General features: G+C 47.4%; 1 protein-coding gene across 1 annotated transcript; it reads left to right on the top strand.

The window, feature by feature from the left end:
* The first annotated feature begins 25 nt into the window (after nt 1-25).
* Nucleotides 26-13188, top strand: CNOT9 (CCR4-NOT transcription complex subunit 9). Its single transcript, XM_053947975.1, has 8 exons — nt 26-154; nt 4647-4826; nt 5194-5309; nt 6799-6908; nt 7688-7797; nt 8249-8347; nt 10788-10879; nt 11575-13188. The coding sequence occupies exons 1-8, from the start codon at nt 131-133 to the stop codon at nt 11741-11743; spliced, it is 900 nt and encodes a 299-aa protein (XP_053803950.1). The 5' UTR covers nt 26-130; the 3' UTR covers nt 11744-13188.
* Nucleotides 13189-14068: the final 880 nt, after the last annotated feature.

The following is a 14068-nucleotide window of genomic DNA, read 5'->3' as shown; positions in this document are numbered from 1 at the left end:
GCGCCGGACCGGCCCCGCCCGGCCCCGTCCCGGCGTCCCCCGCGCGGCGGGTGAGAGGTCGCGGCGGCGCCGAGTCCATGGCGGTGACGGCGGCGTGAGGCGTCAGCGGCTCCGCTCCCACCGTCCGACCATGCACAGCCTGGCCACGGCCGCGGTGAGCGCGTGGCTCCGCGCCCCGCCGGGCGCCGACGGGACGGCGCTAGGGATGGGGCCCCGTTGCGCGGGCCGTGCGGGGAGCGGGGGCGCGGCCGCTTGTGGCTGCGGGGGGAACTTGAGGCCGCGGGGTGGCGGAGCCCCGGTGAGCTCCGTCCCCTCGGCATCACCGGCGCGGTCCGTTTGGCAGCTGCCGAACTCCGGCTGCTCCGTGCCGGCCGTGCGGGCTCTGCTGTGGCGTGGCTCGTCCAGGGCCTGGGGGTTTCGGTGCTGGGTGACCCGGCTCTGCCTCGTGTGCCTCACGTAGGGCTTTCCGCTCCTTCCCCCTTGCCTGCCGTGCTCCCTCCTTGCGCCTGAATGCCTCCTGTAGCCAATCAGTGGTTTAAGGTTCCTTAAAGAACTACTAGCAAAGGTGTCGGCAAGAGCAGGTTTAATACAAAAGCAGAAGCGTGACAAATTTTGTTGATAAGGTTTGCTCTACTTTTTAAAAAGCACATGGAGGAAAAGCAAACAAAAGTCTAAAATTGATTAATCTACAACCAAAATAAATCCAAAAAATTATTCACTGAGTGTGGAGGGGGAAGAGCAGGGACGAAAAGGATAAGGACAGGAGAAGCTGGGATAAGAAGGGATAAGGAAGACCTTCCCGCTGAGGCAAAGGGTTCAGAGTAGATCTTTTGGTGACCTTAAAACACTTATCTGCGACACCTCCTACGTGCCCAGCAACTTCCTCTGCCCTCTGGGGAGCTGTTTTACTGCTGGTCTTGACTGCAGAGGGAAAGAGCAGACAGTGAAAAGCCCCTCAGGGCAGCAGGTGCTGCCTGCTCCTACTTCCCTTTTGCCCCATTGCAGTGCAGTACTGGCCATAGCTGGTGCTTGCCCTCTTCCTCCTCAGGAAGCTGCCAAGATTGGATATGGTGCCTGATGATCAGTCTGGCAGGAGTGGAAGAGTACCTAGGCCTGGGTGGGTTCAAAGGTGGAAGCCAGGTTTGAAGGATTTGGTTATTGCTTTGTATGTCCCACATTTTGGTTTGTGTTTTGGTTTTCACTCCTCCAAATGCTTGTTCATTGCATGTGTAAGACTTCCTAGAGCTGATTGAGTCTTGTGTGTACTGAGTGTGGGAGGTGTATTGCAAAACCAGCAGATAGAGCTGTTTCAAATGAACTTAGATCAAGGGTCCGGTTGGGCTGCCGAGCTAATGAGTAAGTAAAGTTTTGATGAACAGGAGATAAAGAAATCTTTAAGTTTCTCCTCTTTGTTTAAATGCTTGTGACTTTAACTGGTTCTTGGAGTGCTGTCAAATACTTCTGATTTGAAGTACTGTTCTCCAGAACATGGAATGGTGTGCCAGATCAGGTAAACTTTCTTAATCAGCATTTACATTTTTATAGCACTGTAATTCTTTAGTGTTTGTTGAAATGCATGAAGGACTCCCATTATGTGTATCTCCCATTAATCCTCTGTCTGTGTTCTAGTTACCTCTCCTTTTTAAAGACAATTTTAACCAAAAAAAAAAAAAATTCAGAATAGAGAGCAACTTTATTTTAGGACTCACTTGAATGTATATTTAATTTATGCATAGTTTATGCTAGCTGGTAGTTCTGTATTGAAATGTTTCCTACCACAGTCAGTGAGCTTAGACTTTGGCTGACCAGGACTTTTACCAGTGTGCCTAGCAGCAACTGCTCAATTAGGAGGAGAAAGCCTTTTGCCTAAATCAATTTGTTATGTGAGCGTTAGAGATATCTTTTCTCCAAGAAGGAGAAAAGGTGTTCCAAGATTTTTCTGATCTAATACTGTTGATAAGCTTTGTTCTCCCTGTGTGCAAAAGAAAGTCTGCCTGGTGTGGTTCTGTCCTAGAGCTTGCAGGATTTGTGTGGCCCTTGTTCTCCAGAATTTTGGGTCTTAGAGGGAAAAGAAGAAACAATAATGAAATAGGGAATTAGGGAAAAAATATGTCTTTCCATATAAACTAAAACAAAAAGAGCAACTGTAGAGCCTATGAAAAGCAGTTTGTTCTAGCTAAGGCAGATATTGGACATCAGATACTTAATTGTGTGGAAAATCTACTTAGTGTTCTCTAGGGATCACAAGCACATGATTGTGCTTTTAAGGGGTCGATGTATTTAAGCTTACAGGAACTGAAACTTCCAGTGAGTCTAGAAAAATAGATGGAAGCTTTAGATAACACCATTATAACAACATTGTTGCTACACTGCTTGTCAATCCACCATCCCACATAAAAACAAGTGAGCTCTGTTCATTCTCCTGTTCTTTTTGAGCTTCATTGTAGAAGTTAGCATTGCAATTGCACTCACAGTTGCAGGGGCACAAGAAACTTGGCAGGATCACTAATTTAGTTTGAGATTCTGGGGAAAAAAATTATAAATTGAGTAGGTAAGTGTCCTTGTTCTGGCCAGAACAGAGTTAATTTTTGCATTAGATGGGAAGGAGCATAGCTAGGCTCCAGAGATTATTCTGAACCACCTCACATCATTTTTCAGAGAGGAAGGAAGGATTTGATTTGAGTTTGGGCCAACGTGGCCCAGGAAGCAGTTGGTATTGTAGGGGGGATTTGTGGGATGAGCAATAACTTCTCTTTTCTTGTACCCTCTGTCACTAATATTAGTTAGTTTTCTTATCTCATTGCTTTTTCCAGTAAATTGTTGCTATCTCAACCTGTGATCTTTACCTTTTGTGCCCCCAATTCCCCTTTCCATCTTGGAGCAGGGGGACTGGGAGGGGAAGGAGAGAGAGAGTGAGTGGCAAGTGGTTTGGAGTGGTTTCAGTGGGAATACTAACTTGGAGAATACCATCCCTAAACCATGACAGTGAGAAAAAAGAGGTCAGGAGGAAATATGAACAGCTAAAAAAGCATTTGAGCCCTAGAGTACAGGGACTGATAACACCACATTGGCTTATGTATGAACATTTAAGTTAAATAATACAATGGAGGTGGATGGAGCAGAGAGAAATCCCACAGCTGGGGAAGAATCTCTTTGGATGTGATTGTGGAAATAAAATGGGGATAAACAGAGGAGGGAAACCTTTGCAGGCATAGAGAAAGAAAGCTGTTAGTGTCTGGCAAAGGTTGAGAAGTCTCTCTCCGTCCCTCCTGCATTCCTTCTGGGACTGCAGGTTTCACTGCAGCCACTGTTCGGTTCTTGAGCTGTTCGGTTCTCGGTGGTGAGCTGCTTGGTGACAGCGTTGCTGTCAGTGTGGTATGGGCTCTGCTTGCATCTGTTGTGGGGAGTGCATGAAGAGTTTCAGTTGGGGTTACAAAATAAAGAAATCCCAGCTGGGATCACCGTGCACAGTGGGATGGAGAGCTGGTTGCATGCTGGTTGGGCTGGCTCAGGGGCAGCAAGTACCAACAGGACTGTGCTTAGCTTCAATAACAACCACTGCAGCAGTGTTTGAAAAGGTTCTGACGTGGTTTTGGAAATGTTCACACAGGTTTTAGTGATGGTTTTTGTCTTCCTCAAAATGTTGTATCTCAGTCACCAAACTCTCTCCTTAGGAAACCTGCAAAGCATTTGTTTGCACCAAGTGCTGCTTGTGCCAGCAGAGGCAGGAGACAAAGTTTCAGTGAAGGGCTTGTGCCTTGCCTTCTCCACAGAAATTATGATATGGTCCCTCTTTTCCCTCTTCTTCCTCATTTTTTTTGTGTTAAGAGCTTGTTGATCTTGATACTGTTCTTTCCCTGATACTGTTCTTTCCCTCAAGAGAGGCAGGAGCAAAATTTTAATTTCCCTTGAGTAGTAGAAAATGTGTCTTGGCCAGGAATACAGATCTACCCTTCTCTGGGCTTATTTTGAACAGGAATCATATCATCTTGAGATCTTGCACAAATTAATTCTTGAAAAATTCCCTTTTAGCTCCATGCATGTGAACAATGTACCTGGTATCAATACAAGCCATTGGTAACAGCAGCTGTTACTGCCTGTGGCCAGCGTCATGCTCATGGTCAAGTAGTGAAAATTTTTCTAGTGTTTGTATGAATATTTTTCTCACGTGTATTGGGTGAATCTCATTGGCAGTTTCCAATATCATGGGTGTTTGTGGAGAGAAGAAGGTAACCTCTGCCTTAATCTGTGAAATCTTGCACTTGAAGCATGAAATAAATGCATGCTAAATGCAGGTGGAGCAAATGATAGCTGGCTGAAATGTATGTTGCTTCCCAGGAGCTCTATTGGCACAGATGGGCAGCAGCTTGGCTCTCAGTGCTGAATGAAGTTACAAAGGTACTGCTTGACAAGGGGATTAAGAGAGATTGTCTTAACAATTCAGGACAGGAAATAAAGCCTTTGAATTTCAAATAGGTGAAATACTAAGACTAATCTAAGGAAGGGATGGATCCATGTCCAGGACATCTTAATAGAGCTTTAGGTCCCGCCCTCTCAGGAGTTTCTTTTTCTGTCAGGTTGTGGGAATGGTTTGGCTGAGAACTGGATAAAATGTTTGGACTGAAGCTTTCCTGTCTCCCTCCCAGCCTGTGCCAACAGCACTGGCTCAGGTTGACCGTGAAAAGATCTACCAATGGATCAACGAGCTGTCCAGCCCCGAGACACGGGAGAATGCACTGCTGGAGCTGAGCAAGAAGCGCGAGTCTGTGCCTGACCTCGCCCCAATGCTGTGGCACTCGTTTGGCACGATCGCAGCACTCCTTCAGGTGGGTTGGGCTGTCTGTGTCTTTATTCTGTGCTGCAGAACTTGTGCATCCATGAGGTGGATCTGGGGAGGAACTAGTGGGATTTCTTATTGCCATTGCTTGGGAGTATGATCTTTGTTTTGGTGGGAGGAGCAGATTAATGTTTGAATGCACTCCTGTGACTCCATGTCAAATTGACTCTGACCCAGCTCTGCCCTTGCCTGGGCAGCACGGTGGCTGCCATGTAAATTGAAAGTAACTTTGTGAAAGCAGAGCTATCTGCTTTCACTGTTATCTGCTGATACTGCACTTCCTTGCCAGGCAAGTGCTTTGGTGTAGCTTTCTGATATTTTTCTCCTTTAACTTTCCACTCTCTGTTAATTTGTAGGAAATTGTAAATATTTATCCATCAATCAACCCTCCGACTTTGACAGCCCATCAGTCCAACAGAGTCTGCAATGCTTTAGCTCTACTACAGTGTGTTGCATCACACCCTGAAACGAGGTAAGTGTTTCCAAGTTGTGTGAGTTTTCTGAGGTGTTGATATTGACACCTCAGCCCATGTGTTTGACTTTAGAAGCACTTTAGCTCCTTTCTTTTTTTTTTTTTTTCTTTAACTTGAGAGAAGTAAGACAACAGAGCTGATAGATAGGCAGCTGCCTGCTGCTTTTACTTGTTTGCATGGATTATCAGGATGACACCTGTATGGTCCTAAATGCATTGCATTCCCTGGATCATCCTGTGATCTTGCAAATTCTCAGAACATTGGGTTGTGGCAGCTTCTGGGAGGTCAGCCAGAGCTAAGGCTACCTTTGTGTTGAGTGCTGTGTGCCAGGATCCTTGAGCTTACAATTATTTAGGCAAGGAGCTTGGTTAGAGCACAATATCAGTAATGCCAAAGTTGTGGGTTCTATCCCCATAGGTTGTGGGTTCTGTCCCCATATGGGCCATTTACTTAAGAGCTGGACTCTATGATCCTTATGGGTCTCTTTCAACTCAGAATATTCTGTGAAGTCAAAAAAAACCTTAAATTTCAGCTTACTGTTTTTTTGACCAGCTGCTGAAAGGGTGGAATGAACAGAACTGTCTTTCCCAGCAAGTGTGAGGCAAGGGAGCAATAGCAGAGCCATTTTTGGAGTCCTCAGCCAGTGTCTGACTTCATGTTTTCTCAATCTGTGCCCAGCAGATGTCAGTAGGGAAAAATATGATGTTGGTTCAGCCAAAATCAGTAGCAAGAACTCAGAAGGAAACTACCCAGAGATCCACAATCTCATGCTTCTGTTACTGCTGAGCAGCAGCATAGCTGAAGTTGGTTTTGAGCTGCTGCAAAGCAGTGTTAAACAGCAACTCCCCATGAGATGATATCCAAAGAAATAGGGTAGTTTTACATGACTCACCTTTACATGTAAAGTTTTAAAACTAAAAATGGAAGAAGTATTTTGTATGATTGTGCAAGAGAGCTTCCCTCTGTTAGCAAAGCAATCTCCAGCATTCTTCCTGCAATTTTTATTTTTCACTACTGCCAGAAGGCAGTGTGAGGACTCTTGGGGAAAGGTGTTAGTGCACATTTAAACTCTGGTGATGCCTAAAACTCAGCCAGTCTGTGTTTCTGAGAGGTGCTTTTCACAGGCATTGCAGCTGACAGTCCTTGCCATTGGGAGCCTGCAAGGTGAATTGCAGCAGTGAATGTACAAAACAGAGGGTCTGGGTGGCAGGAGGATGTAATAAAAACAACAGGATGGGCTCAGTTCCTGGTCAGCTGAGGCAGGAATGCAGATAATTGACAGATCAGGTGTTAGGTTTTGTGCTGTGCCCAGTGCAGGATTTGCTTTGTGCCTTCCCATCAGAAAATTAAATGTTACCCACCCACTTTTGAGGAGCAGTAGCAATGGGGTCCACTAGGAATAGTCTGAAGCTCTATGTGGTAATGCCAGATTGTGTGCTTACTTTGTTTCCCTTGTTGTTAACATTGTGTGTTCTCGCTTTCCTACAGATCAGCTTTTCTGGCAGCTCATATTCCGCTCTTCCTGTACCCCTTCCTGCACACAGTCAGCAAGACGCGTCCGTTTGAGTACCTGCGGCTCACAAGCCTCGGAGTCATTGGTGAGCAGCCAGACTAACGCTGGAGCACTGATCTCTTACTGAGTTAGAGCAGCTCATGCTGTGGGCATAGAGACCTGCATGGCCAAAGTCAGAGGTCTCTTGTTACTGGGATTTTCCAAGTCCTGTAGTAGTAAGAGAAGGAGCTGCTTTTTTTCCATTGTGAAGGCAGACTCCTCTTCCTTCTCACTTATAAAAACCCACCAAAGTCTAAATGCATTGCCAAAAATATGTTTCTTTGAGTGCAAGTACCTGCAGACTTGTTGTACTTTCACTCTCAGCCCTCCCAGCTAGGCAATGGGATGGGTGAGTGAAGGCTGGGCTTTTTCTGGTTTTCTGTCATTGATTGACTTGGGTGTATTTTCCCTGTCTTCCCCTTATCTTGTTATTTTTTACTTTCTTCTTTCTGCCCAAATAATTTTTCTCTCAATGCATAAAGAGTCTTAAAATGTCTTAAAATGGATTTCTTCCTCACAGAGGTTTCTGTGAGTGCCATGATCCTTTTGTGTTTGTGTTACCACTGAGGGAGAGTCAAGAGTGCATCCCCTTTCTGAAAAATAAACAACTCCCAAACACACTACTTTTACACTGATTACTTTTACCCTGCCAAAATGATTTCTTCTCCAGCTATGTGCTACAACATGTCTAGGATGACAGTTCTCTGCGTGGCATTCAGACTGAATGGTTTCTGGGGAGGGCAGAGCACAGGCCCTCCTTGAAAGGTGTAATTATTTTGAAACAGTTCATCATTTACTGATTTTGGATTTTGTTTTTATTTCAAGGGGCCTTGGTGAAAACTGATGAGCAAGAAGTGATAAATTTCTTATTGACAACAGAAATTATCCCCCTGTGCTTACGTATTATGGAGTCTGGCAGTGAGCTCTCCAAAACGGTACCTTTTTTTTTTTGCTTTAATAAAGACACATCATTGTTCATCTCTGACTGACCAGGCAGTCAGTGCCCTGCAGAGCTGGCTTCTCTGCTCTTACAAATGCTGGGACAAGTCTGGGTGGAGTTTTTACCTCCTCAAAAACCAAACATACCAAGACCTGAGGCTGCCTGAGTGGCCTGGTAGTAGTTGGCATCTCATGCAACCTGAATCCAGTCATCTTGTACACTCAGCTTTGTGTCCATCTCTTTTCTTTAGTCAGAGATGCCAGGCATTGTGTACTGTCCTGCATTTCATTTTGGCTTCTAACTTTCACTGAGCAAAACATTTGCTGCCTGCTGGAAGACTTTTCAACTCTCGGGCTGACTTGAAAAGAGCACCACACAAAGGCTGTCCCTTTTCAGGGTAGATAAGTTGTTTATATGCTTTGTTTTCTGCTTTCTCCCCATTCTAGGTTGCTACATTTATTCTTCAGAAAATCCTCCTGGATGACACAGGGCTGGCATATATCTGTCAGACTTACGAGCGGTTTTCCCACGTTGCCATGATACTGGTAAAATTATTTGTTTTTCAAGTATTTATATCTAAAAAAGAAAAAAATATGCTATAGCAGCCAGCCTCTTCAGCAGCTACTTTACTGCTGGCTGGCTGGAGCACAGGATGAGGGAGGCAAATCATTGTTGGGCTAATTGTTTGTGGCACTGTAGCTCTGCTTCCATGTTTCCTTTGTATACTTCTGGTTTGCATGTCAAGAGAACACATATTAGTTGTGATATACTAAGTCCCCAAGGTAAAACAGGTAAACCTCTTAAGAGAAGAAAAAGATATTCCAGAGTTGTGGGTGTTTCCATTTGTTGATGGACATGAATTGATTAAATTTTATGTAAGAATGATCACACACTTCAGATCATGGATCTTCTATGTCCCATCCCTGTCTCTCACAACACATTGAAAGAGCAGGGCAAGTATATATCATACTTGTCTTAATAACAGTCCCACAGCTGCCAGCTACTTTCAGCTTTGGATTTCTGGGGCCACTTGTGGGGTTTCTATGTAGTAACCCCCAGTGTTTGTCTCATCCACCCCTTGAACCCATGGAAAGTTTTTGCACCTACAGTGTCTTTGACCAAGGGGTTTCATGGGTTTCCTGCTTGCTGTCTGGAATGCCACCCTAATTTTTTTCCTTTCTGAATCTGGTTCCTACTAGCTTCTTCATGTACTCTAATTTTTGTGTTATAATACAAAGAGAGCAAACAAGTTCTGCCTGTTCTGTGATCCCTCTAAAGGATGAGTTTGAGTACTGAAAATTTATTCATCCCAGGAATAATAACCCCAGCTTGAACTTTATCTTTGAGTTTGCCAAGGGGAATACAAATCTACCCTGGAATAGTTATTGCCATGCTTTTTTGTCTGTTTGCTTTTTAAAGGGTGATTTTGGGAGAAAAAAATGCAGCAGTAAGTTAGGCACTTTGCAATGCTGGTTCTGTGACTAAATGTTAATATTTTCATTAGGGATATTTACTTGTCTGTTTTTGCAAATTGTCTCCTATTTGCCCACATTGCCTCCTATTCACCCACAAACAACAAAATAAGAGTGATTTTGAGCTGATGTCCCTAACATCCAATGTGATGTGATTTTTGCATTCAAGAAGATCAGCTTTGATGAAAGTACATCTGACTTGAGGGCAAAGTGAAGGATGCAATTAGAAACTCTGAGATAGGGGAGGGAAGGAGACCATGCCATTCCCAGACATGAATTCTTCCTTGAACACAGAAGGATGTGAGTGTGTAAAGCTGTGTTAGCCTGTGTAGTCCCAGCACTGCGTGAAGCACTGGCAGGATCAATATTCCATAGTGCTAGAGAGAAAGATGAAAATGTTAACAGACTTTTTTCATTGTCTATTTCAAAAATCAGGATAGTGTACTCCTGTCTAATGAGGGTGATGATTTACGTCCATGTCTGCTGATAACGGAGTAAGATGTCACACAAGTATTATATACTTTTAAAAGAGCAAGTTAGTATTTTCCATCCAGGAGCTCTCTGAGGACATTGTGGTTTTTATTTTTAAGAAATAATTGGAAATCCTGGGGAGTTGCTAAGAACAGGAAGCTTGCAAAAGGGCAGATGGAGGGGACCTGCTAATTGCTAACATCCAGGATATCCAAATACAGGTGAATTTGGCTAATGGGGAAAATGGTTAGTGCTAGCCAATGTAGTTTACAGGAAAAAAAACAACTTGTTGGGCAGATGTGATTGACTCCTACATACAAGCCTACAGTCTGTTAAATTCTTCAGAGCAGGTGTGCGAATTTGCTCAGCTGGGCATGTTCAAAGGTGCAGCCATGTGCAAAGTCCTACTTAGTGTGAGAAACAGAGACTGGGCCAGGAAGATCTGTCTATGCCTTGCTTCCCTGAAACAGCTTCACAAGGGATGTAGCAGAAAGAAAAAATACACTGCTTGGATGCATGCTAAGACCAGATAAGGACCTTACTACAAGTGTGGGTGAGCCCAGTCCTATGGCCTGGCTTTCCAGGGTATTGCTATTGTCCTAAAAGGATGTTGAAATTAAGGGAATGCATATGAGAACAGGGGGTGTTGCAGAGCTTAGGACCACACCTTATGGTGTCACTCAGCCTGAGCGTATCACAGTGTTTGGAATGTGTCTGTCTTCCATGAGGGGGAAACCCCAGGTTGTCTTTAATCTCACAAAGGGTTGCTAAGTAGTCCTAGAAGGTAAAAAGTAAACAGAAATGAAATGAGCTTTCCTCGAGCTGCTGGGAGAACCCTTTCCAAGTCATGGCAAGCTGCTATTGTCAAAGGCATCTTGGCAAGCAGCACCAGGCTCCCTGCAGGGGTATCTAGATAAAAGGTAATGGGCTGTGCTGCACGGGAAGCCAGAGTAAGTGATTTAACGATCTTTCCCAGTCTCTGTTGATTGTGAAGCTGTTCTTTTAAAGACTTTAACTGGTGGCACTGGCCTCTGTCAAACAGGGTAAAATGGTCCTGCAGCTCTCCAAGGAGCCATCGGCACGGCTGCTGAAACATGTTGTCCGCTGCTACCTTCGCCTTTCTGATAACCCCAGGTAAACATTTTAGGAGTTTGGGCAAGGGCTTCTCCTGTGCCCTTGGAAGCACAGTTCTTCAGTTCTTCTCCACAGTGCCTACCTGGGGGGAATCAAGGTTCCTGGTCTGTCAGCTTTAGCTCAGTGTGGAAGACGAGTGGGGTTTTTGCTTTGATTTTTTTCTTGCTAGTCACAGGAGCTTTTATGGTGCATGGGAGAAACAGTGACTGTTGGGGGATTGTGTAAATTCCAGCTATGCAGGTTACTACTGCCTGAGTTCATATGTAGCTTGGACATGATACAAAGGAGGGCCTGAGGTGGAAGGTACACAATATTCTGCCTCTTCTGCATCAAGACAGGCTGTTAGCAGTAGATGAAATTCAGTTGAGAGAATACAAATTGATCTCCTGCTGACCAGTAGCTCTGCCCAAAGCTGCTGGGTGTGTATTTGTTGCCTCAGTCTCTCCTAGCATCACATCACTTTGCTGCTGGGTATCGGGGTGCGGGGGCTGCTTGGCGGGGTTTAGTGTGAGGGGTGGGAGCTGTGCTGGCTGGCTGAGTGCCACCTGCTACAGTGCTGCTGCTCAGTGCTTTCCTTGGCTGGCTCTGGCAGGGAGACCTCCAGGCAAAGGAACACTGTGTCCCCAGTGGGGTTTTCTCCCCTTTTGCCCCTGTGAGTTTATTTGTTGGGCCCCGTTTCTTGTCTCTTGATGTAGGGCACGTGAAGCTCTCAGGCAGTGCCTTCCTGACCAGCTGAAGGACACCACCTTCGCCCAGGTCCTGAAGGATGACACCACCACAAAACGCTGGCTGGCTCAGCTCGTCAAGAACCTGCAAGAGGGTCAAGTCACTGACCCACGGGGCATCCCTCTTCCTCCGCAATGACTGCTGGGGGAGGTGGGGCACTGGGGAAGAAACAGCTCAGGTTTACAAAGAACCAGGAACAGGTGACCTCTTCTGCAACAAACTGGGCACACCAGCTGACTGCTGGCCTGTCGGACCATCCCACCCAGCCAAAGGGCTGCTCTGTGGCAGTGCAGCAAACCTCTGGGGATCCCAACACCAGCAAATGCTGATACTACAGCTTAAAAAAAAAAAATCAATAAAAACAATCTGTGTAGATCCCAGTCTCTCCAGGAGGCTTGGGTGGCATCTCTTCCCCTACCTCCAGGCAGGGGGTAGTGCAGATGTCCACTCTTCCAGCAAACTCAGCCTCTGCCCAAGTGCTGCACAACAGCGGGTATGTGCACCACGTCCTTCCAGTTCCTTGTCAGTTCTTGTTTACATGTCTGTTTAGATGAGTGAACTGAATAAAAGCTGATCCAGTTGTTTTATCCCCTCCTAATACTGCTACTCAGCTGCAGGTACTCCAGGGACAGCTTTTTTCCCTGCCAGCACATTCTTGCTCCTGGCTCTGCATCTGTCTGGCACAGTGAGCTTCTCTCTTCCTTTCCTTTGGCATGGAGGAAGTGTCTGCAGCCACGCCACTGCAGTGCTTGCCCCAAGAGGAGGGGTGGATTACTTGCAATGAACCCATGTGTCACAAGGTTGCTTCCCAGAGCTCTGGGGAAGGAGAAGACAGCAGGATTGTACCTCTTGTGCTGTAAATAGTTCACTCCCACAGCTGAACAGCGGTCAGAAGCTGGCCTCTCATCTAGACTGGAAAGGCTGCTGGCTGGATTATCACATGGAGCTCAGTGTGAGGGCACCTGCCTTGAGGTGGTGGTCAGGCCACCAACTGATCTCCTGCCGCCTGATGGCTCCAGGTATGCTGCCTTCTGCACCCGCTGCTGCTTGCCACGCGCCTCTCAGTCCTGTCCCATCCCTTCCCCCCTCCTCCAGCTCCTCTCTGCCAGCCAGGTGCATCCATTTCAGCTTTGAAACCTGCCTTGGCATCTGCCAAGGCCTCATTGCAATTAAACTGGACCAGCAGCCACTTACCTGCCCCCCTGTGCTGAGGGGCTAATGCGGCCGCAGCGGGCTCTCGGAAGCAGTGGAGGAGCTCCCAGGCTCTGCGGCAGCAGTGCCTGCTCTTGGCTACAGGCAAGCCTGGGCAGCTACTTAATTTCTCCCCCCTCTTTGAGTAGCCCATTTTGCTGATCATCTGCAGTGTCGTGCCAACAGTGTCTTAAATCCCATCATTTCCCTTCCCTCCTCCTCTCACAGCCTTGCATAACACGGGCACAGCCTCTTCCTTGCCCTCGGGTTCCTGTTTTATAACCATTGCCTTTTCCCTCCTTTTCACCCTGACCTTGCCAGGGTATGAAAATGCTTGTTTGGTTTATTTTTTTTTCAATTCTGATTAATAAATAATAAAACCCCAGCCAGCACAGATTGGTCCTGGTCTGGTCTCTCGGGGGGAGTGGGGGCAAGCGGCGCGGTGGGGGTTTATTGCAGATGGGAGGAAAGGCGGGATGTGCCGTCTTGAGCATATGAGCGCGAAAGAGTGGCCTTTTCCCAGCGGGAGCTGGCTGCGTCCCTGTGGCGCCGCATCTCTTCTGGGACAGGTAGTGTGGAGGGATGCTGCTCTGTTTTGCTTTGCAGGAAGGCAGCGAGCGTGCCAGGGAGAGAGCACTTGGCTCTCTGAAGCGTCTTTGCAAGCGCTGCTGCACTCCTCCGGCGTCCAGGTCTGTTAAGAGCATCACCCACCCGAAAGTTTAGTCCCTGCCCCTCACGCTTTGCCCCCAGCTCGGCCTGCCCTAAAGCTGCCCCACTTTGGATCCCTACGGGTGCAAGCGGGTCTGGGGACAGACAGGCTCAACCTGAGGATAAGAATGGGGACTCGACTCCAAATGAGAGGCGCCGCAGGGTGCTCCCAACCCTGCCGGCCCCTCCGCTGCCTTCTTTATCTGCCCCCCCCACTCCCGCTCCGCCTCGGGAGCGGCGTGACCTTAATCCGAAACGACCTTGAGAGGCAGCGGCTGCGGGGCGTGCGGGGCCGGGGGCGCCCCGCGGGGGCGGGGGGCCGGGGGAGGGCTCGCTGCCCAGGCGCTGCCGAGGGGCGGGCAGCCCCGGCTCCGTGCGGCTGCTGGCGGTAGAGCACCGGCGGAGCAGAGCGGAGCGGAGCGGCAACGGAGAGCGGGTACGGACCGGGCGTCCTGCGGAGGGGAGGGGGCGACGGCGGGTACGGGGCTGCGACCTCCAGGTTCTGAGACCCCCTCTCTCGGGCTGCGGTGCCCCGGAGCGGCTGCACGGTTGGGGTGGCGCGGG

The sequence above is a fragment of the Vidua chalybeata genome, chromosome 7 (genome assembly GCF_026979565.1).
Source record: "Vidua chalybeata isolate OUT-0048 chromosome 7, bVidCha1 merged haplotype, whole genome shotgun sequence".
NCBI classification, from domain to species: domain Eukaryota; kingdom Metazoa; phylum Chordata; class Aves; order Passeriformes; family Viduidae; genus Vidua; species Vidua chalybeata.
Note: the sequence above shows the minus strand (reverse complement) of the source record. Positions and strands in the feature narration are given on the sequence as shown.

Bases quoted from the DNA above. Each gene is read 5' to 3' on its own strand.
- CNOT9 (XM_053947975.1), top strand. From the start codon at position 131: ATGCACAGCCTGGCCACGGCCGCG. The intron at 4,827-5,193 runs GTGGGTTGGGCT...GTTAATTTGTAG, and splicing joins CGATCGCAGCACTCCTTCAG to GAAATTGTAAATATTTATCC. The intron at 5,310-6,798 runs GTAAGTGTTTCC...GCTTTCCTACAG, and splicing joins GCATCACACCCTGAAACGAG to ATCAGCTTTTCTGGCAGCTC.